We start from the raw sequence: 22,940 nt of genomic DNA, 5'->3' as shown, positions 1-22,940 counted from the left end.
ACCACTACTGCACTCGTTGCTACGAATGGTCCCAGAGTGTAGCAGTTCTCGTAAAGAGACTGGACATTCTTAAGATAAAAGACGCGAACACTGACTTGCTTTTCCAATAGGTTGCGTCGAATATACTTTGCAGAGATCTATTTTGTTTAAAGGCCACGGAAGTTGCGACAGCTGTAACTTCGTGTGTCCTTACCTTCAGCAAAGCTTGGTCTTCCTCATTCAGATGGGAATGAGCTTCTCGTATTAACAGTCTGATAAAATAGGATAAAGAATTCTCTGACAAAGGCAAAGATGAATTCTTAACTGAACACCATAAAGCTTCAGACGGGCCTCGTAAAGGTTTTTAAATAGAACTTAAGAGCTCTTACAGGACATAATACTCTTTCTAGTTCATTTCAAACCATGCGATAAGTTTGGAATATCGAACGATATTGGTCAAGGCCGAGAAGGCAGCTCGTGTTTGGCTAGAAAACCAAGTTGTAGAACATGTAGCCGTTTCGGATGAGAATCCGATGTTCTTGCTGAAGGCATGAATCTCACTGACTCTTTTAGCTGTGGTTAAGCATATCAGGAAAAGAGTCTTAGAGGTGAGATCTTTCAGGGAGGCTGATTGTAGCGGCTCGAACCTGTCTGACATAAGGAATCTTAGTACCACGTCTAAATTCCAACCAGGTGTAACCAAACGACGCTCCTTCGTGGTCTCAAAAGACTTAAGGAGGTCTTGTAGATCTTTATTGTTGGAAAGATCTAAGCCTCTGTGACGGAAGACTGATGCCAACATGCTTCTGTAACCCTTGATAGTGGGAGCTGAAAGAGATCGTTCTTTCCTCAGATATAAGAGAAAGTCAGCTATTTGAGTTACAGAGGTACTGGTCGAGGATACGGATACTGACTTGCACCAGTTTCAGAAGATTTCCCACTTCGATTGGTAGATTCTAAGGGTGGATGTTCTCCTTGCTCTAGCAAACGCTCTGGTTGCCTCCTTCGAAAAGCCTCTAGCTCTCGAGAGTCTTTCGATAACCTGAAGGCAGTCAGACGAAGAGCGTGGAGGCCTTGGTGTACCTTCTTTACGCGTGGCTGACGTAGAAGGTCCACCCTTAGGGGAAGTGTTCTTGGAACGTCTACTAGCCATCGAAGTACCTCGGTGAGTTATTCTCTCGCGGGTCAGAGGGAAGCAACTAGCGTCAACCTTGTCCCTTCGTGAGAGGCGAACTTCTGCAGTACCTTGTTGACAATCTTGAACGGAGGGAATGCATATAGATCTAGATGTGACCAATCTAGTAGAAAGGCATCTATATGAACTACTGCTGGGTCCGGGATAGGTGAGCAAACTATTGGGAGCCTCTTGGTCATCGAGGTTGCGAAGAGATCTATGGTTGGCTGGCCCCAGGTGGCCCAAAGTCTCTTGCATACATCCTTGTGGGGGGTCCAAACTGTTGGAATTATTTGTCCCTTCCTACTGAGACAATCTGCTATGACATTCAAGTTGCCTTGGATGAACCTCGTTACTAGTGAAAAGTCTAGACCTGTTGACCAGGTGAGGAGGTCCCTTGCGATCTCGTACCATGTCAGAGAGTAGGTCCCTCCTTGCTTGGAGATGTACGTCAAAGCCGGGTGTTGTCCGAGTTCACCTCCACCACTTTGCCTTGAAGGAGAGACCTGAAGCTTTTCCAGGTCAGACGTACTGCCAGTAGCTTCTTGCAGTTGAAATGCATTATCCTTTGACTCGAGTTCCATAATCCCGAGCATTCCCTACTGCCTAATGTCGCACCCCAGCCTACGTCCGAGAAGAGAACGTGGTTGGGAGTCTGAACAGTCAGGGGAAGACCCTTTCTAAGGTTGATAAAGTCCTTTCACCAAGTCAGACCAGACTTTATCTTTCCGGAAACCGGGATCGAGACCGCTTCTAGCGTCTTGTCCTTTTTCCAGTGAAAAGCTAGATGATACAGAAGAGGACGGAGGTGTAGTCTTCCAAGTGACACAAAAGAAACACGGATGACAGTGTCCTTACCAGACTCATCCACAGCCTGACAGGGCAGCGTTCCTTCTTCAGCATCTTCTGGATGGATAGCAGGGCTGGGGGTTGATCGTCTAGTTCAGCAACGTCCTCATCAGAGGGTTCCTTATCCGAAACTGATGAGGAAACAGCAACGGAGTGGGCAACGTCTGACTCGCTGAATCCGGTCGCACTGGTGGATGCGTGACGGAGCCGGACGCAATATCATGGTACTGCTGCACAGTCTGTGAACTGTCAACCATGGGGACGCGAGGAAGTACAGCGTCAACCCGAAACTGTCTAGACTGTCTGGGTTGTGCAGTCAACACCCTACCGGGTTGCTGAGGTTGACGCACTGCGTCACAACAAGTCACCTCTGCTGGTTGTTGAACGTCTGCCTAGTGACACACTTCAACAACCACCTCCGAGCGTCGCTTAACGTCAACGTGCGACTGGCAACCCACACTGTGTCGCATCGGTGGAGGAACCACCTCAACTGGCGGACGCGAGAAGGATACCTCAGTGTCAACAGGGCGCACAACCAACCGGTAGGAAGGTTGTTGGCCAGAAGGTTCTTCTCCGTAAAAAGTCCTCTATCAAGGACACAAGCTTGGACTGCAAGTCTTGCAGCAAAGACCATTAGGGTCTACGGGGGAAGGTGTGGCAACAGACGGGGTTAGCGACTGAAGCGGAACCATTTACCATCCCTGGAAGCCTTGTTATGCTTTAATTAAAGTCCATAGGAGGCTAAGCAGCTTAAGGCTCCTCTCCAAATGACAGAGTCCTCAAAGGAATATCAGTAGGAGGGAGAACAGCACTTTCTCATCTACATGAACCTTGTCCGAGAAAGGCTAGGTTATCTCAGTGAGGGTCTCACTGGTGCATAAGCAGCAGACCAGAAGGCAACGTTATGTGATTGCTTGACAGTCTGTGAACTGTCAAAAACTGAACTGTCAACCACAACAGGTGCGTGAGGACATACAGCACTGGTGCATTAGCAGCAGACCAGAAGGCAACGTTATGTAACTGCTTGAGTCTGTGAACTGTCAAAAAACTGAACTGTCAACCACAACAGGTGCGTGAAGACATGCAGCACTGGTGCATTAGTAGCAGACCAGAAGGCAACGTCATGTAACTGCTTGTCTGAGAGCTGGCAACAACCAAAGCTGTGTGGGGAAGCCTCAACTCCTGACTGACTAGTCTGCTGCGGGCGAGTGGCGGTAACCACAGTGGGTTGCGGAGGCTGACGCACCGTGTCAAACCACGGCAGCTTAACTCCACCCTCCTGTTGTTGTGGTAGCTCACGCACGGCAACGGAGTGCTCCGTGCGTCTGTGGGAGTCAGCATGCGTCTGGCAGGGTCGACTGCGCATGGGTGGAGGAGCTCTCACAGCCGGAGTGTGGGAGCAGGCAGCCTCAGCGTCTGCTGGGCGCACAACCGTGGCAGGTTGTAGGCTAACGGGTGCAGCGCCAACCTCTCCGCAGCCGGAGTGTGGGAGCAGGCAGCCTCAGCGTGAGCTGGGCGCACAACCGTGGCAGGTTGTAGGCTAACGGGTGCAGCGCCAACCTCTCCGCAGCCGGAGTGTGGGAGCAGGCAGCCTCAGCGTGAGCTGGGCGCACAACCGTGGCAGGTTGTAGGCTAACGGGAGCAGTGTCAACCTTCTCCGCACGAAACTCCTGCATAACCGCAGCTAACTGAGTCTGCATAGACTGCAGTAAAGACCACTTAGGGTCTACAAAAGCGGCAACGGACGGAGCTACTGTCCGTTGTGACTGAGGGTCTAAAACAGCGGGTGCGGCAACAGACGGAGTTACTGCCTGTTGCGGTACCGCTTTACCTCTCTTAGGAGGTGTGCAGTCATCGGAAGACTGCAGCGAGTCCGAACTGACCCAGTGGCTACACCTGGGCCGTTGGACTTGCGCGGAAGGGACCGACTTGCACTTAAAAAGCTGCAAGACCTTGGTCCAAGGTTTCTTGCGAGAAACCTCTTTCGCAGACGAGAAGTAAATGGGCTCTCTCGTCTTTGTGTGGGTGGGGCGATCTTGGGTAGATACGCCCGAAACCACGGAGGGAAACGTCTGTTCGTTGATCAAGGCCTGAGGAACCCATAAGTCGTTCGACATTACTTCTCCCCTGGGCTTGGGAGCTTGCAAGAGGTCCCGGACTAGGTGAACGACAGGCACGAACAGACGAACCCTCGGACGCAACACTGTAACACTTTGCGCATATCACTTTATCACTTTGATTTTCTGTTTTGCACTTATTTCACTGAAATCGAAACTTTTACTGATTTCTACCTGAAACACGCAATCCTACCCTTCATTAAAAGGTAGTGATTGCGAAAACAGTCGTATAATGCAACAGAAAACATATATAAAGATAAAGAATTCAGTGGCTGGGAAAAAGACTAAACACTAGTTCAAATAAACTACGTTTACAATCTCTCACCGCACATAGTCTGGGAACAAGAATAAAACCCTAGAAACGTTTTACCTTCTTCCCCTACAGCGACTAGGGAGGAGAGTAAAACGAGAACAACGTTACCCGCTTGAACGAAACGTTTTTTCTCATCTCTCTCCCTCCGTCTCTATCTCTCTCTTTCTCTCTAGATTTCGCACCTGAGAGAAGAGCCCAATTATATATCATCAAAACATGATATATGCTAAAGGAAAAAACTAAAAGGTTTTCCAAATAAAAAGTTCCTTTAATTTAGAATTTAAACCATTAAAGCTAAGAAAGAATGAACGAAACGCTAGAATCGGTTTACTCTTACTGCAAAGTGAAACCGTGATACACTCTCTCTCTATCGTAACGATAGAGCGCATGTTGAACGTCCTGAACGTCAACAACTGCGTAGACTAAAAAACTAAACGTTAGTTCATCTTTGAAAAAAAGTACGAGACTCTCAAAGAAATTCTTTCATAAAACATTAAATTTAAAAAGTTATAAATTCTTTAAAGGTTAAATACGATATAACGGGCTCAACGTTGATTAACTTCGGTTCCAAGTTAGGACCGCCTACTATCAGGAAAGGTCGCATATAAACAAAACATAAAAATTTATTTTTATATGTTTATAATAAAAGTAAAGTTAATCGAAGAGGCCTAATAAAGGCGGAGAGATATAAAATATAGATCTATAACGTGTTAAGCACAATTACTAAAAACCTAAACACACTTCCGTCTAAGGGAAGGGTCGGCCATTTAAAAGTGAAAGAGAGTCCATACTCTCTTTGTCACCATAATTAAAACTATACAAAACGAGTTCAAGTTTTGAAATGAAGATAAAACCCCTGCACAGCGAAAGCTCAAAACTGGAATAGTGTACTTCACCAAATAGTTGTGAAAACAAATCCAGTTAGTAACGGCGTATTTAGTAGGTCTTGCCAGTGGCACGACAGAGAGAAAATTGGTTCTTTGTTGACATCGAGTACTTGAGTACCTACTTGACAGATGGCGCTGTTGATGTACACCCCCACCTGTATAGCGATCGCTGGCGTATTCCGCCCGTAGGTTTTTCTGTCGGGCAGCAGAGCTGACAGCTATATGATCATCGGGTAAGTTTAATATTGAAAACTAAAATATTCCATACAACTATTCACTTCATAATCCCTGTTAATTTCTATGACCATTTAATCATGCTGTTTTACATCATTATCATTGGCAATCCACATATAAATTCTCTGGTTAAGGTAACCATTAATTACTTTGCTATGGAGTGCATAATAAACAACTTAATACTTATAGAACAAAAGAAAAGAGAGATATTTATCATATTTCACCCCTGGAATGAGAAAATAATACATACATACATATACCAAAGGCACTTCCCCCAATTTTGGGGGGTAGCTGACATCAACAAGAAACAAAACAAAAAAGGGGACCTCTACTCTCTACGTTCCTCCAGCCTAACCAGGGACTCAGCCGAGTTCAGCTGGTACTGCTAGGGTGCCACAGCCCAACCTCCCACATAATAATAATAATCTTGAAAAAGACATTGCAAGAGTTGTAATACTGTACCAAATAAATAATGCGTAGACAGCTTTTTAACATGGGAAAATGAAAGCCAGAAATTGACATAAATGGTAAAAAGCAAGTGAGATACTAATGGTATTCTCAATGACTGCTGGTATCATGAGGCAAATGTACAATAGTTTCCTGGCATGCTGTTTATAAATATGTTAAGTCTCCTTCCATTACCTAAATGAAGTAAAAGTCAAACAAGTGTCTAACGTGTTCTCTAGAGGCTTGTGTTATTAGCTTCAAGTTCTCACACATACGAGCATTATCAACATCAGCAAAGGAACAAACTATAGGGCAAGCCTTGTGAATGACTACCTGTACTTTACAATAACATTAATAACCATTTCACAAGCTATACTTATCCCTGTTGCCATTAAAATACACTGACATCATCTTCCATATTCTAAAGAACTTCAATAATATCCTAGGAGGGTAAAACCATAAAACCGCATTCCGGGACTAACAATCAGTAAAACTTAACCCTTTTACCCCCAAAGGACGAACTGGTACATTTCACAAAAGCCATCCCTTTACCCCCATGGACGTACTGGTACGTCCTTGCAAAAAAATGCTATAAATTTTTTTTTTCATATCTTTTATAATTTTTTTGAGAAAATTCAGGCATTTTCCAAGAGAATGAGACCAACCTGACCTCTCTATGACAAAAATTAAGGCTGTTAGAGCAATCTAAAAAAAATATACCGCAAAATGTGCTGGGAAAAAAATAACCCCCTGGGGATTAAGGGTTGGAAATTTCCAAATAGCCTGGGGGTAAAAGGGTTAAAATACACTGACATCATCTTCCATATTCTAAAGAACTTCAACAATATCCTAGGAGGACAAAACCATAAAAACCACATTCCAGGACTAACAATCAGTAAAACTTAACATCGTTTCCACGAAAAAATTTCTGAAATTCTAAACAGCTTTAACGTAATTAACGGTCATAGCTTACCTGAAAGACAATACCTGTTACAACAACTCTGAACTGCAGTAGGAGAAAGTAGGTCGTGGGATCGAAGGCAGCCAGGTTAACAAAAGCCAAGTTGTTATAGAAGCAGTACAGCAGTGCTGGTATCATGTACAGCAACAATACTGTAAATATAAGTTTGGGAAATACAGTACTACTGTACAGTATATCTATAAGGTGAGTTTTATGGTTCTACAGACACTAAGATCTTAATACATGAATATTTCTAAACTATAAACTAAAAGAATTTTATAACAGAGCAGTAAACAATACTAGAGAAACTACCATAAAGTTTGTTTTAAAACTCATACAGAAAATTAGTTATGGTTATCAAAAAGTACAGTCAGCACTCGCTTTTCGCGGGTTCATTCTTTGTGATTGTGTTTTTTTGCGACAGAGAGAACCGTTATATAACCTATTAAATTATAAAACACATATCCCTATCGGTGGGATCGCAAGAATGACTCTCGCGTTTAGTCTTGCATTGTCTTTCCTCACATGTGCATCTCCAGCTTCAGTCCTTTTTACGGAGAATCACGTTTTCATGAAAAAAAGTGACGCATTTGTATACAGTAGTACATACATCTACAGTACCTTAACTGGTAAATATAAAAACTGTACTGGAGTGTAATTCCCAATGTACTGCACAAGAGACGACACATCAGGAGTTGCGTCATGCTTCAAGACTGCTCCGTAGAACTTCACACGGAAATGGTTAGTGGTCTTTGTATAAAATATATACATATAATTAATCTTAAATGCAGTATCATTGTACACATATTATACAGTACAGTATTACAGTAATGTATAGTAGCATTTATTAACTATGCAGTACTGAACTCTACAATATATATATGTAGGCTACGTATGTGGTAGTAGCAAGTTGTCAAACAGTGCAAGTCATCCAAACGAAAACAGCAAAAACTTACAGTACAGTTAAGCTGTACTGTAATGATAGTACTGTACATATAGAAATACAGTATACACTACAGTATCAGCGAGTGTTATATAGGAAAAACAGTATTTTGTTGTTATAAGTGTCCCGATGACTACTGTAATGTTACATATTGCACTGTACTGTAACGTATCCTTACCATGTCAAGTACATAGTGTACACGTGTGCACATGACATGTGCACTTACATCAAATGTCTTCATTCAATTACAAAATACTTATGCTGTGATAGAAACCAAGTAAAAACAATAAAGTATTAGGCAGTGCTTAGTGGGTTAATTGACCGAGCGTAGGCAATGGACAGTGAATTGGTATGGTTAGGAGTTATCCCACCCTAGGGAAGCAAGCATTCGCGGATTCCCGTTTTTCGCGCCTGTCTCTGTTACCAAACCCACGCGAAGAGCGAAGGCAGACTGTATGCAACTTTATATCCCATGAAGAATACATTTTGGGCCTAAATGTACTCTATATTATAAGGAAAAAGTACTCCTGAATGTCCTGATCCACTTTCCATGATTTCCTCAAACAAATGTATCTTTCCGTCTAAAGGACCAATCTACTAACAACTATTAAAAGAATGTAAGATCAGTCGCACTGACCACACAAAAACCAATATTATTTTTTCTTTAACTTCTCACTTATAGTTTCCTACCTACCCATAAGCGACTATTAACTGGGAAAGTAAAACTAAATATTCATTCGCTCCACATGATGGGATCTGCATACAGTGCACCTTACAAGTCAGGCTTGGAATGCATGAATGAATTGTCGTGGCAACTATCCATTGTAGAAGAGAAGAGTGAATGTTGAATACACATGAAAGAAAAAAGAATGAGATGTAATCAATTGTTTGTGCAGCACAAGAATTCAAAAGGTAAGAAGAGTCAAGTAGGAAAACACACACATACACAGATTGCCCAAAGCTTTCGCTCCGGATGGGGCTCTTAGACCGGCGGTCATAGCCTCAAAATAAATAGGAAAAAGCATGTAAAAAAGATTAGAGTTAATGAAAGGATGATTTATATCACATGCACTGTATTTCTAGAGGATTTTCTGATTTTTTCCTGAGAAAGTCAAAAGATAAGATGGTGAAAGGTGTATGTACAATTTGGAGGTGTTCACATGAGGAGAAGAGGAAGACCTAAAAAGTTTTGAACAGACTAGCAATACAGCAAATACTGAACAGGATTGGCCTCTTAAAAGAAGAAAAAGAGTGACAGCCACATAGATATGAAAGGAACAATGTGTAGGGAGATTCAACAACCACAGATGAACCTTCTATGTAAGTTTATGAAGTAAGAAATACTGCATTGTGGAGGGGATCTGCATAGGGCTCATTCAAAACACTGCACATACAAGTATTAATGTGGCTGGGAACATTTTCTAATTCTTTTCTTTGGCACAAACTCCCTGTTAGGTACAATGACTTCCTGTTGAGATCCTACTACTGCTACAAATAATGTCCTTGAGGCGAGAAAGGAGAATGAAACCTCAAAGTTCTCAGCAATTAAAATGGCTGACTGACAATCCAAGACCATTTTAACCGCAGATACATTGTTATAAAAATATCATCCCCACATGTCTCTTTGATATCATTTTCTGTATATTATATCAATTATCGGGAGAAAGTTTCAGAATATATAAAGATAGAACTTTTTCTGAAGATATGATGTAGAATGAACTTTTTCTCCAGAAAGGATAAAGCTAAAAAATGTTATTTTCATTAGTAAAATAAATTTTTGAATATACTTACCCGATGATCATGTAGCTGTCAACTCCGTTGCCCGACAGAATTCTACGGTCGGGATACGCCAGCGATCGCTATCCAGGTGGGGGTGTACACAACAGCGCCATCTGTGAGTAGGTACTCAAGTACTTCTTGTCAACAAGAACTCAATTTTCTCCTCGGTCCACTGGTTCTCTATGGGGAGGAAGGGCGGGTTCTTTAATTCATGATCGTCGGGTAAGTATATTCAAAAATTTATTTTACTAATGAAAATAACATTTTTCAATATTAATCTTACCCTACGATCATGTAGCTGATTCACACCCAGGGTGGTGGGTGGAGACCAGCATACATGTTAACAAAGAAGCTAAGTATCCCGTATTTCATTTTATCAGTTATTCAAAATAACATACATAAAATAAATAAGTACCTGGTAAGGAAGTCGACTTGAACTATTACTCTGCCTTTTTTAAGTACGTCTTCCTTACTGAGCCTAGCGGTCCTCTTAGGATGCTGAACAACTCCTAGGTGCTGAAGTATAAAGGGCTGCAACCCATACTAAAGGACCTCATCACAACCTCTAACCTAGGCGCTTCTCAAGAAAGAATTTGACCACCCGCCAAATCAACCAGGATGCGGAAGGCTTCTTAGCCTTCCGTACAACCCAAAAAACAACAATAAAAAGTATTCAAGAGAAAGGTTAAAAAGGATATGGGATTATGGGAATGTAGTGGCTGAGCCCTCACCTACTACTGCACTCGCTGCTACGAATGGTCCCAGGGTGTAGCAGTTCTCGTAAAGAGACTGGACATCTTTGAGATAGAATGATGCGAACACTGACTTGCTTCTCCAATAGGTTGCATCCATAACACTCTGCAGAGAACGGTTCTGTTTGAAGGCCACTGAAGTAGCGACAGCTCTCACTTCATGTGTCCTTACCTTCAGCAAAGCAAAGTCTTCTTCCTTCAGATGAGAATGTGCTTCTCTAATCAAAAGCCTGATGTAGTAAGAAACTGCGTTCTTAGACATCGGTAGAGAAGGCTTCTTGATAGCACACCATAAAGCTTCTGATTGTCCTCGTAATGGCTTTGACCTTCTTAAATAGTACTTAAGAGCTCTTACTGGGCAAAGTACTCTCTCTAGTTCGTTCCCCACCAAGTTGGACAGGCTTGGGATCTCGAACGACTTAGGCCAAGGACGGGAAGGAAGCTCGTTTTTAGCCAAAAAACCGAGCTGCAAGGAACATGTAGCCGTTTCAGATGTAAAACCTATGTTCCTGCTGAAGGCGTGGATCTCACTTACTCTTTTAGCTGTTGCTAAGCACACGAGGAAAAGAGTTTTTAATGTGAGGTCCTTAAAAGAGGCTGATTGGATCGGTTCAAATCTTGATGACATTAGGAACCTTAAAACCACGTCTAGATTCCAGCCTGGAGTGGACAACCGACGTTCCTTTGAGGTCTCAAAAGACCTAAGGAGGTCCTGAAGATCTTTGTTGGTGGAAAGATCTAAGCCTCTGTGGCGGAATACCGCTGCCAACATACTTCTGTAACCCTTGATCGTAGGAGCTGATAGGGATCTTACGTTCCTTAGATGTAACAGGAAGTCAGCAATCTGGGTTACAGTGGTACTGGTTGAGGAAACTGCATTCGCCTTGCACCAGCTTCGGAAGACTTCCCATTTAGACTGATAGACTCTGAGAGTGGATGTCCTCCTTGCTCTGGCAATCGCTCTGACTGCCTCCTTCGAAAAGCCTCTAGCTCTTGAGAGTCTTTCGATAGTTTGAAGGCAGTCAGACGAAGAGCGTGGAGGTTTGGGTGTACCTTCTTTACGTGAGGTTGACGCAGAAGGTCCACTCTTAGAGGAAGAGTCCTGGGAACGTCGACTAGCCATTGCAGTACCTCGGTGAACCATTCTCTCGCGGGCCAGAGGGGAGCAACCAACGTCAGCCGTGTCCCTTTGTGAGAGGCGAACTTCTGAAGTACCCTGTTGACAATCTTGAACGGCGGGAAAGCATACAGGTCGAGATGGGACCAATCCAGCAGAAAGGCATCCACGTGAACTGCTGCTGGGTCTGGAATCGGAGAACAATACATCGGGAGCCTCTTGGTCATCGAGGTAGCGAATAGATCTATGGTTGGCTGACCCCACAGGGCCCATAGTCTGCTGCAAACATTCTTGTGAAGGGTCCACTCTGTGGGGATGACCTGACCCTTCCGGCTGAGGCGATCTGCCATGACATTCATATCACCCTGAATGAACCTCGTTACCAGCGAAAGCTTTCGATCTTTTGACCAAATGAGGAGGTCCCTTGCGATCTCGAACGACTTCCTCGAATGAGTCCCTCCCTGCTTGGAGATGTAAGCTAAGGCTGTGGTGTTGTCGGAGTTCACCTCCACCACCTTGTTTAGCTGGAGGGACTTGAAGTTTATCAAGGCCAGATGAACTGCCAACAACTCCTTGCAATTGATGTGAAGTGTCCTTTGCTCCTGATTCCATGTGCCCGAGCATTCCTGTCCGTACAGTGTCGCACCCCAGCCCGTGTCCGATGCGTCCGAGAAGAGACGGTGGTCGGGGGTCTGAACAGCCAATGGTAGACCTTCCTTGAGAAGAATGCTGTTCTTCCACCACGTTAGAGTAGACCTCATCTCTTCGGAAACAAGAACTGAGACCGCCTCTAGCGTCATGTCCTTTATCCAGTGAGCAGCTAGATGATACTGAAGGGGGCGGAGGTGGAGTCTCCCTAACTCGATGAATTGGGCCAGCGATGAAAGTGTCCCTGTTAGACTCATCCACTGCCTGACTGAACATCGGTTCCTTCTCAGCATGCTCTGGATGCACTCTAGGGCTTGATTGATCCTTGGGGCCGACGGAAAAGCCCGAAAAGCTCGACTCTGAATCTCCATACCGAGATAGACAATGGTCTGGGATGGGACGAGCTGGGACTTCTCTAAATTGACCAGGGGGCCCAGTTCCTTGGTCAGATCCATAGTCCATCTGAGATTCTCCAGACAGCGACGACTTGTTGGAGCTCTTAAAAGCCAGTCGTCTAAATAGAGGGAGGCTCTGATGTCTGCCAAGTGAAGGAATTTCGCAATATTCCTCATCAGTCTGGTAAACACAAGAGGTGCCGTGCTTAGGCCAAAGCACAGGGCTTGGAACTGGTACACAACCTTTCCAAAGATGAACCTTAGGAAAGGTTGGGAGTCTGGATGGATGGGGACGTGAAAGTACGCGTCTTTCAGGTCTAACGAGACCATCCAGTCCTCCTGCCTGACCGCTGCTAGGACCGACTTCGTCGTCTCCATCGTGAACGTCTGCTTGGTGACAAAAGCATTGAGAGCACTGACGTCCAGCACCGGTCTCCAACCTCCTGTCTTCTTCGCTACCAGGAAGAGACGGTTGTAGAAGCCCGGGGATTGATGGTCCCGGACTATGACTACCGCTTCCTTTTGTAGCAAGAGCGACACCTCTTGTTGCAACGCTAGCCTCTTTTCCTTCTCCTTGTAGTTGGGAGAGAGGTTGATGGGAGATGTAGCTAGAGGGGGACTGCGGCAGAACGGAATTCTGTATCCCTCCCTTAGCCACTTCACAGACTGAGCGTCTGCACCTCTGCTCTCCCAAGCTTGCCAGAAGGTCTTGAGTCTGGCCCCCACTGCTGTCTGGAGAAGAAGGAAGTCAGAACTTGCCTTTTGCGGACTTGGAACCCTTCTTGGATTTGCCACGGTAACTGTCGGCACGGGTACCTCCTCTGCTGGAGGTTCTACCACGAAAGGGCGGGATGAACCGAGTAGCAGGAGTGTCTACTGCTGCAGGGCGGAAGGGTCTAGGCACGGAAGGTAAGGGTTTAGCCTTACGTGCAGAAGATGCCATCAGATCATGGGTATCCTTATGGATGAGAGAGGCAGCCATCCCCTTAATCAGCTCCTCCGGAAACAGACACTTGGAGAGAGGAGCGAACAACAACTCTGACCTCTGGCAAGGAGTGATACCAGCCGATAAGAAGGAGCAAAGATGTTCTCTCTTCTTGAGCACTCCTGACACGTACGAAGCCGCAAGTTCACCGGACCCATCCCGAATGGCTTTGTCCATGCAAGACATGATCAGCATGGCAGAGTCCCTATCTGAAGGGGAAGTCTTCCTGCTTAAGGCTCCCAAACACCAATCGAGGAAGTTGAAGATCTCGAAGGCACGAAAGACTCCCTTCAACAGATGATCCATATCAGAAAAGGACCAGCAGATCTTCGATCATCTCATAGCCAACCTGCGGGGAGAGTCAACCAGACTTGAGAAGTCGCCCTGGGCAGAGGCAGGAACTCCCAAGCCGGGTTCCTCTCCCGTGGCATACCAGACGCTCGACTTGGAAGCAAGCTTGGTAGGCGGAAAGATGAATGCAGTCTTTCCCAGTTGCTTCTTGGAATGCAACCATTCTCCCATAACCCTCAAAGCTCTCTTAGATGAACGTGCGAGAACGAGCTTGGTGAAGGCAGGCGCAGCAGACTGCATGCCCAGAGCAAACTCGGAGGGAGGAGAGCGAGGGGTTGCAGACACAAACTGCTCAGGATACAAGTCCCTGAACAAGGCAAGGACTTTACGAAAGTCTAAGGAGGGAGGCGTAGACTTGGGCCCTTCAAAGTCAGAGTGCGGCTCATCCAAGTGTGCAGCTTCGTCATCCGATACTCCATCATCCAAAAGCTGAGTAGGAAGTGGCAAAGGTAGAGCAGAAAGCTGAACGGCTGAATCCGGCAGAACGGGTGCATGCGTAGCTGCGGATCCAACATCATGCCGCTGCTGGTCTGTATGCGAGCTGGCAACAACAAAAGCAGAGTGTTGGTGCGTGGGAGGGGCTGCGGTGGGTAGCAGAGCATGCTGTATGGTATGCGGAGCATGCTGTATGGTATGCGGCGCATGCCGCATGGGTTGCGGAGAAAGCTGCATAGTGCTGGAACCCGGCAGCTCTACAGCAGCAAGAACATGCATCTGGCAGGGAGGACTGCGCATCGGTGGTGGAGCTCTCACAGGTGGAGTGTGGGAGTAGGCAGCCGCAGTATCTGCTGAGCGCACAACCTCGGCGGGTTGTAGGTTAACAGGAGCAGTGTTAACCTTCTCAGCATGATACTCCTGCATGAATGCCGCAAGCTGAGACTGCATAGTCTGCAGCATGGACCACTTAGGGTCTACCGTGGTTGGAGCAACAACAGACGGAGCAGAGGCCTGTTGTGGAACCACTCTACCTCTCTTGGGAGGTGTGCAGTCATCAGATGACTGCAGCGAGTCCGAACTGACCCAGTGGCTACACCTGGGCCGTTGGACTCGCTCGGAAGGGACCTTACGTTTGAGCGGTCGTGAGACCTTGGTCCATCGTTTCCTCCTGGAAACTTCTTCCACAGACGAGGAATGTAAGGGCTCATTCATCTGTTTGTGGATGGGACGATCTTGAACAGATACGTCCGCAACCACTGAGGATACATCCGTGCGCCGATCAAGGCCTGCCGAACCCTTTGGTCCTTCGACATTGCTTCTCCCCTGGGCTTGGGAGCTTGCAAGAGGTCCCGGACTGGGAGGACGACTGGCACGCACAGATGTACCCTCATGCGCAACACTGACACTGACACTTTTCACATCACTAGCACTAACACTTCCCACTGCACTTTTCGCTTTCAGCTCTCTGACATCTGCCAAGAGCTGATTACGGTCATTAGCCAATGACTCCACTCGGTCACCTAGAGCCTGAATGGCACGCAACATATCCGCCATGGATGGCTGAGCACTAGTAGCAGGTTCGGGAGTCACCACCACAGGGGAAGGAAAAGGTTGAGGGGCATGGGGAGAGGAAAAATCCACAGAGCGAGAAGAACTCCTCCTGATTCTCTCCTTCTCTAACCTACGTGCATTTTTGAGGAATTCGTTAAAATCGAATTCCGAAAGCCCAGCACATTCCCCACATCGATCTTCCAATTGACAGGTTTTACCCCTACAATTGAAACAAACGGTGTGAGGATCTAAAGAGGCCTTCGGAAGACGCCTAGCACAAGTCCTAACACTACACTGCCTGTATTTAGGGACTTGAGACTGGTCAGACATCTTGAATTTAGAAGTAGTCAAGGGGGAATTCCAAAATCTAGCAAAGTTCGTTAACAATTAATCCAAATTAATTCCAAAAGCTTGCTAAGCTAATGATAAAGCTTCCTGAATAGCGAAGGCTAAACTCTAGAGTAAATACATCACCAAATCGTGAACAACAACTCCAGAATCAACAGCGTATCCAAGTAGGTCTTGCCGGCGGCACGACAGAGGAAAAATTGAGTTCTTGTTGACAAGAAGTACTTGAGTACCTACTCACAGATGGCGCTGTTGTGTACACCCCCACCTGGATAGCGATCGCTGGCGTATCCCGACCGTAGATTTCTGTCGGGCAACGGAGTTGACAGCTACATGATCGTCGGGTAAGATTAATATTGAAAACAGTTATATATTCAAGGTCCATATAATCACAGCAATTAAAAAATAAATTTAACCTTTATACACATTACTGTACTACTTAAACTATTTGATAATATACTTTGATTACTCAGATTCAAGCGACTATCTAAACTAAATAAGGTAGAAAAATTAATACAACTTTTTTTAACAATAATGAATAAAATATCAGGAGGACCTACAATACCATTACAGTAACTTAAACAAATTAGATACTTTGTAATCATAATCAACCAGGTGTTTGCAACCAATTATAGCGCTGTAATTTGAATCAGTACCTACCTCTAAAATGCTTCTTCATTTCAGTTAATAATGTAACAATTTTATGACTGAAAAGAGAGAGAGAGAAAGATTCATTAAGTACAAACTCTAGGATAGATATTGACCACCCAAAATTTTTTTGTTCACACAAGGGAGAATGGCTTCAAGCAGTATCACACACTTAAATATTCAAATAAAAGAGAATATTAATACAAACATAAGCAAAAAGGTTACCACATGTGTAGTATTTTTTCAGTAACTATTAAAGCATTCATTAACCAACCATTGGAACACTAATTGAGCGACTTATACCATTTTACAGCTTTTGCAATGCACATAAAATTATCAAAATCTTATACCAATTTAGTTATTTTTGTCGAGACATTTCACATACACGGTATGATGGATGTATGTTTTATAAAAGTGGGCAAAAAAAAATGCATATAATTGTCAGATTATGTCAACACTTCAACAAATACTATTTTCCTCAATCTTGTCTTTAAATATCAGAAAACTCATGCATACTTTCTTCATAAACCTGCATTTGCAACACAAGTTACTGAACAAACAAATCTTTTTAACTTTATTCAATACAGTACGCAACAAAAAATTAACTGTATACATCTTAGACCTGCACTGCTATAAGGTATTTTCATCCTACCTAAATCTATTTAGGTATGAATAATTCTAAAAATTACATAATCTAAACAAGAATAAAACTGTAGATGGACTGTAATTTCTATAACACTTTATTAATGGGTCGGATTCATATGGTTAACTTACAAATACTGTACAAAAATTGAATGGATAAACGGTACTTATCACTTTGTAAGAAAGAAACTATGGCACATAACATGCTCCTCCACTCAAGTAAAAAGAAATAAGAAGACAAGAACACAGTTCTATCCCAAGAACATTTGGCCATGCAATATAAAGACCTCAATTTATCTTTACTTTCCATTTACTATAGAGAGGCTAAACCTATACAAGAAAAACATAGTTAAAGAAAAATGATATTTTAATTACAAAATAAATTTTTGAATATACTTACCCGGTGAATATATAATAGCTGCAACTCTGTTGCTCGACAGACACATACATAAAAAACTCGCGAGCGATCGCTATGCAGGTTGCGGGTGTGCCCACCAGCGCCAACTGTTGGCCAGATACCACTCTCGGATGTAAAATGTTATTTTCATTAGTAAAATAAATTTTTGAATATACTTACCCGATAATCATGTAGCTGTCAACTCTGTTGCCCGACAGAAATCTACAGTCGGGATACGCCAGCGATTGCTATACAGGTGGGGGTGTACACAACAGCGCCATCTGTGGTCAGGTACTCCAGTACTTCTTGTCAACACCACCTCAATTTTTTCCTCGGTCCACTGGTTCTCTATGGGGAGGAAGGGTGGGTCAATTAAATCATGATCATCGGGTAAGTATATTCAAAAATTTATTTTACTAATGAAAATAACATTTTTCAATATTAATCTTACCCGATGATCATGTAGCTGATTCACACCCAGGGTGGTGGGTGGAGACCAGCATACATGTTAACAAAGAAGCTAAGTATCCCGTATTTTATTTTATTAGTTATTCAAAAATAACATAAAATAAATAAGTACCTGGTAAGGAAGACGACTTGAACCATTACTCTGCCTTTATTAAGTACGTCTTCCTTACTGAGCGTAGCGGTCCTCTTAGGATGCTGAACGACTCTTAGGTGCTGAAGTATAAAGGGCTGCAACCCATACTAAAGGACCTCATCACAACCTTTAACCTCGGCGCTTCTCAAGAAAGAATTGACCACCCGCCAAATCAACAAGGATGTGGAAGGCTTCTTAGCCTTCCGTACAACCCATAAAAAGTATTCAAGAGAAAGGTTAAAAAGGTTATGGGATTATGGGAATGTAGTGGCTGAGCCCCCGCCTACTACTGCATTCGTTGCTACGAATGGTCCCAGGGTGTAGCAGTTCTCGTAAAGAGACTGGACATCTTTGAGATAGAATGATGCGAACACTGACTTGCTTCTCCAATAGGTTGCATCCATAACACTCTGCAGCGACCGGTTCTGTTTGAAGGCCACTGAAGTAGCCACAGCTCTCACTTCATGTGTCCTTACCTTCAGCAAAGCAAGGTCTTCTTCCTTCAGATGAGAATTGTGCTTCCCTAATCAGAAGCCTGAATTAGTAAGAAACTGAGTTCTTAGACCTTGGAAGAGAAGGCTTCTTGATAGCACACCATAAGGCTTCTGATTGTCCTCGTAAAGGTTATGACCTTTTTCGATAGTACCTAAGAGCTCTAACTGGGCAAAGTACTCTCTCCAGTTCGTTCCCCACCAAGTTGGACAGGCTTGGGATCTCGAACGACTTAGGCCAAGGACGTGAAGGAAGCTCGTTTTAGCAAAAAACCGAGCTGCAAGGAACATGTAGCCGTTTCAGATGTGAAAACTATGTTCCTGCTGAAGGCATGGATCTCACTTACTCTTTTAGCTGTTGTCAAGCACACGAGGAAAAGAGTTTTAATGTGAGGTCCTTAAAAGAGGCTGATTGGAGAGGTTCAAATCTTGATGACATAAGGAACCTTAGGACCACGTCTAGATTCCAGCCTGGAGTGGACAACCGACGTTCCTTTGAGGTCTCAAAAGACCTAAGGAGATCCTGTAGATCTTTGTTGGTGGAAAGATCCAAGCCTCTGTGGTGGAAAACCGCTGCCAACATACTTCTGTAACCCTTGATCGTAGGAGCTGAAAGGGATCTTACGTTCCTTAGATGTAACAGGAAGTCAGCAATCTGGGTTACAGTGGTACTGGTTGAGGAAACTGCATTGGCCTTGTACCAGCTTCGGAAGACTTCCCCTTTAGAATGATAGACTCTGAGAGTGGATGTCCTCCTTGCTCTGGCAATCGCTCTGGCTGCCTCCTTCGAAAAGCCCCTAGCTCTTGAGAGTCTTTCGAAAGTCTGAAGGCAGTCAGACGAAGAGCGTGGAGGTTTGGGTGTACCTTCTTACGTGAGGTTGACGTAGAAGGTCCACTCCTAGAGGAAGAGTCCTGGGAATGTCGACCAGCCATTGCAGTACCTCTATGAACCATTCTCTCGCGGGCCAGAGCGGAGCCAACCAACGTCAGCCGTGTCCCTTTGCGAGAGGCGAATTCTGAAGTACCCTGTTGACAATCTTGAACGGCGGGAATGCATACAGGTCGAGATGGGACCAATCCAGCAGAAAAGCATCCACGTGAACTGCTGCTGGGTCTGGAATCGGAGAACAATACAACGGTAGCTTCTAGGTTATCGAGGTAGCGAACAGATCTATAGTTGGTTGACCCCACAGGGCCCAAAGTCTGCTGCAAACATTCTTGTGAAGGGTCCACTCTGTGGGGATGACCTGACCCTTCCGGCTGATGCGATCTGCCATGACATTCATATCGCCCTGAATGAACCTCGTTACCAGCGTGAGCTTTCGATCTTTTGACCAAATGAGGAGGTCCCTTGCGATCTAGAACAACTTCCACGAATGAGTCCCTCCCTGCTTGGAGATGTAAGCCAAGGCTGTGGTGTTGTCAGAGTCCACCTCCACCACCTTGTTAAGCTGGAGGGACTTGAAGTTTATCAAGGCCAGATGAACCGCCAACAGCTCCTTGCAATTGATGTGAAGTGTCCTTTGCTCCTGATTCCATGTTCCCGAGCATTCCTGTCCGTCCAAAGTCGCATCCCAGCCCGTGTCTGATGCATCCGAGAAGAGACGGCGGTCGGGTTTCTGAACAGCCAAAGGTAGACTTCCTTGAGAAGAAAGCTGTTCTTTCACCACGTGAGAGTAGACCTCCTCTCTTCGGAAACAGGAACTGAGACCGTCTCTAGTGTCATGTCCTTTATCCAGTGAGCAGCTAGATGATACTGAAGGGGGCGGAGGTGGAGTCTCCCTAACTCGATGAACAGGGCCAGCGATGAAAATGTCCCTGTTAGACTCATCCACTACCTGACTGAGCATCGGTTCCTTCTCAGCATGCTCTGGATGCATTCTAGGGCTTGGTAGATCCTTGGGGCCGACGGAAAAGCCCGAAAAGCTCGACTCTGAAGCTCCATACCCAGGTAGACAATGGTCTGGGATGGGACGAGCTGGGACTCCTCAAAATTGACCAGGAGGCCCAGTTCCTTGGTCAGATCCATAGTCCATCTGAGAATCTCCAGACAGCGACGACTTGTGGGAGCTCTTAAAAGCCAGTCGTCTGACGGAGCCGGACACAAGATCATGGTACTGCTGCACAGTCTGTGAACTGTCAACCATGGGGAAGCGAGGAAGTACAGCGACAACCCGAAACTGTCTAGACTGTCTGGGTCGTACAGACAACTCCTTATCGGGTTGCTGAGGTAGCCGCACTGCGTCACAACAAGTCACTTCTGCTGGTTGTTGAACGTCTTCCCAGTGACACACTGACTCCGTAAACAAAAAAATCCTCTAACAAGGACTAAGCTTGGACTGCATGTCTTGCAACAAAGCTCAAGGTCTATGGGAGCAGGTGTGGCAACAGACGGGGTTAGCGACTGAAGCGGAACCATTACCCTCCCTGGAATATCAGAAGGAGGGAGAATAGCACTTTCTCATCTACAGGAACCATATCCGAGAAAAGCTAAGTTCTCTCAGTGATGGTTTCACTGGTGCAAAAGCAGCAGACCAGAAGGCAACGTTATGAAACTGCTTGACAGTCTTGTGAGTTGGCAACAACCAAAGATGTGTGCCTGAGGAGCATGCGGTAAGGTATGCAGAGCATGCTGTAAGGTATGCACATGCTGTAAGGTATGCAGAGCATGCTGTAAGGTATGCAGAGCATGCTGTATGTAGAGCATGCTGTAAGGTATGCAGAGCATGTTGCATGGCATGCGGCTTATGCTGCATGGGATGAGGCTCATGCTGCATGGTATGAGGCTCATGCTGCATGGGATGAGGCTCATGCTATAGTATGAGGCTCCTGCCTCATGGGTTGAGGAGGTTGCCGCATAGCATGAGGCTCCTGCCTCATGGTTTGAGGAGGATGCCGCATAGCATGAGGCTCCTCATAGTATGAGGCTCCTGCCTCATGGGTTGAGGAGGATGCCGCATAGCATGAGGCTCCTGCCTCATGGGTTGAGGAGGATGCCGCATAGCATGAGGCTCCTGCCTCATGGGTAGAGGAGGTTGCCGCATAGCATGAGGCTCCTGCCTCATGGGTTGAGGAGGATGCCGCATAGCATGAGGCTCCTGCCTCATGGGTTGAGGGGGATGCCGCATAGCATGAGGCTCCTGCCTCATGGTTTGAGGAGGATGCCTCATAGCATGAGGCTCCTGCATCATGGGTAGAGGAGGTTGCCGCATAGCATGAGGCTCCTGCCTCATGGGTTGAGGAGGATGCCTCATAGCATGAGGCTCCTGCCTCATGGGTAGAGGAGGTTGCCGCATAGCATGAGGCTCCTGCCTCATGGTTTGAGGAGGATGCCTCATAGCATGAGGCTCCTGCCTCATGGGTAGAGGAGGTTGCCGCATAGCATGAGGCTCCTGCCTCATGGTTTGAGGAGGATGCCTCATAGCATGAGGCTCCTGCCTCATGGGAAGAGGAGGTTGCCGCATAGCATGAGGCTCCTGCCTCATGGGTTGAGGAGGTTGCCTCATAGTGCTGGAACCCGGCAACTCCCGATGCGGCAACTCACGCATGAAAGCAGGAGGCGCAGCAAGAACATGCGTCTGGCAGGGTGGACTGCGCATCGGAGGTGGAGCTCTCACAGGTGGAGGGTGGGAGCAGGCAGCCGCAGTATCTGCTGAGCGCACAACCTCGGCGGGTTGTAGGTTAACAGGCTACATTGTCAACCTTCCAGCATGATACTCCTGTACGAAGGAGCAAGCTGAGACTGTATAGTCTGCAGCATGGACCACTAGGGTCTATGAAAGACAACAACAAACGGAGCTACTGTCCGTTGAGACTGAGAGTCTAAAACAGCTGGTGCGGCAACAGACGGAGTTACTGCCTGTTGCGGTACCACCTTGCCTCTCTGGGAGGTGTGCAGTTGTCGTACTGCAGCAAGTCCGAACTGACCCAGTGCTAATGGCTACACCTAGGAGTTGGACTTGCGCGGAAGGGACCGACTTGCACTAAAAGCTGCAAGAATTGGTCCATGGTTTCTGCGAGAAACCTCTTCCGCAGACGAGGAATAAATGGGCTCTCTCGTCTTTGTGTGGGTGGGGTGATCACGTCGGCTACGTGAGTTGGTTACACCCGAAACCACAGAGGGAAAAGTCTGTTTGTCGATCAAGGCCTGATGAACCCATAAGTCCTTCGACGTTACTTCTCCCCTGGGCTTGGGAGCTTGTAAGAGGTCCCAGACTAGGCGAACAACTGGCACGAACAGACGAACCCTCGAACGCAACACTATAACACTTTGCGCTTATCACTTTATCACTTTTGATTTTCTGTTTGCACTTATTTCACTGAACTCGAAACTTTAAGTGGTTTGTACCTAAAACACGCAATTCTATCCTTCATTAAAAGTTAGTAATTGCGAA

The 22,940-nt window shown here is 45.6% G+C and overlaps 1 protein-coding gene across 2 annotated transcripts in view; it reads right to left on the bottom strand.

Annotated features, from left to right (window-relative positions):
* The window catches only part of senju (UDP-galactose transporter senju), a 68,061-nt gene that overhangs the window by 26,529 nt on the left and 18,592 nt on the right, over positions 1–22,940 (bottom strand). For both annotated transcript variants that reach the window (XM_068352868.1, XM_068352869.1), the window contains exons 3-4: positions 16,428–16,474; positions 6,974–7,113 (exon numbers count right to left, since the gene is read on the bottom strand). In XM_068352868.1, the coding sequence (XP_068208969.1) occupies positions 6,974–7,113; positions 16,428–16,474 (187 nt within the window). The remainder of the gene's footprint in view (positions 1–6,973; positions 7,114–16,427; positions 16,475–22,940) is intronic.

Source organism: Palaemon carinicauda, chromosome 29, assembly GCF_036898095.1.
Source record: "Palaemon carinicauda isolate YSFRI2023 chromosome 29, ASM3689809v2, whole genome shotgun sequence".
NCBI classification, from domain to species: domain Eukaryota; kingdom Metazoa; phylum Arthropoda; class Malacostraca; order Decapoda; family Palaemonidae; genus Palaemon; species Palaemon carinicauda.
The sequence above is the reverse complement of the archived record's forward strand: the minus strand, read 5'-3'. Positions and strand labels throughout refer to the sequence as shown.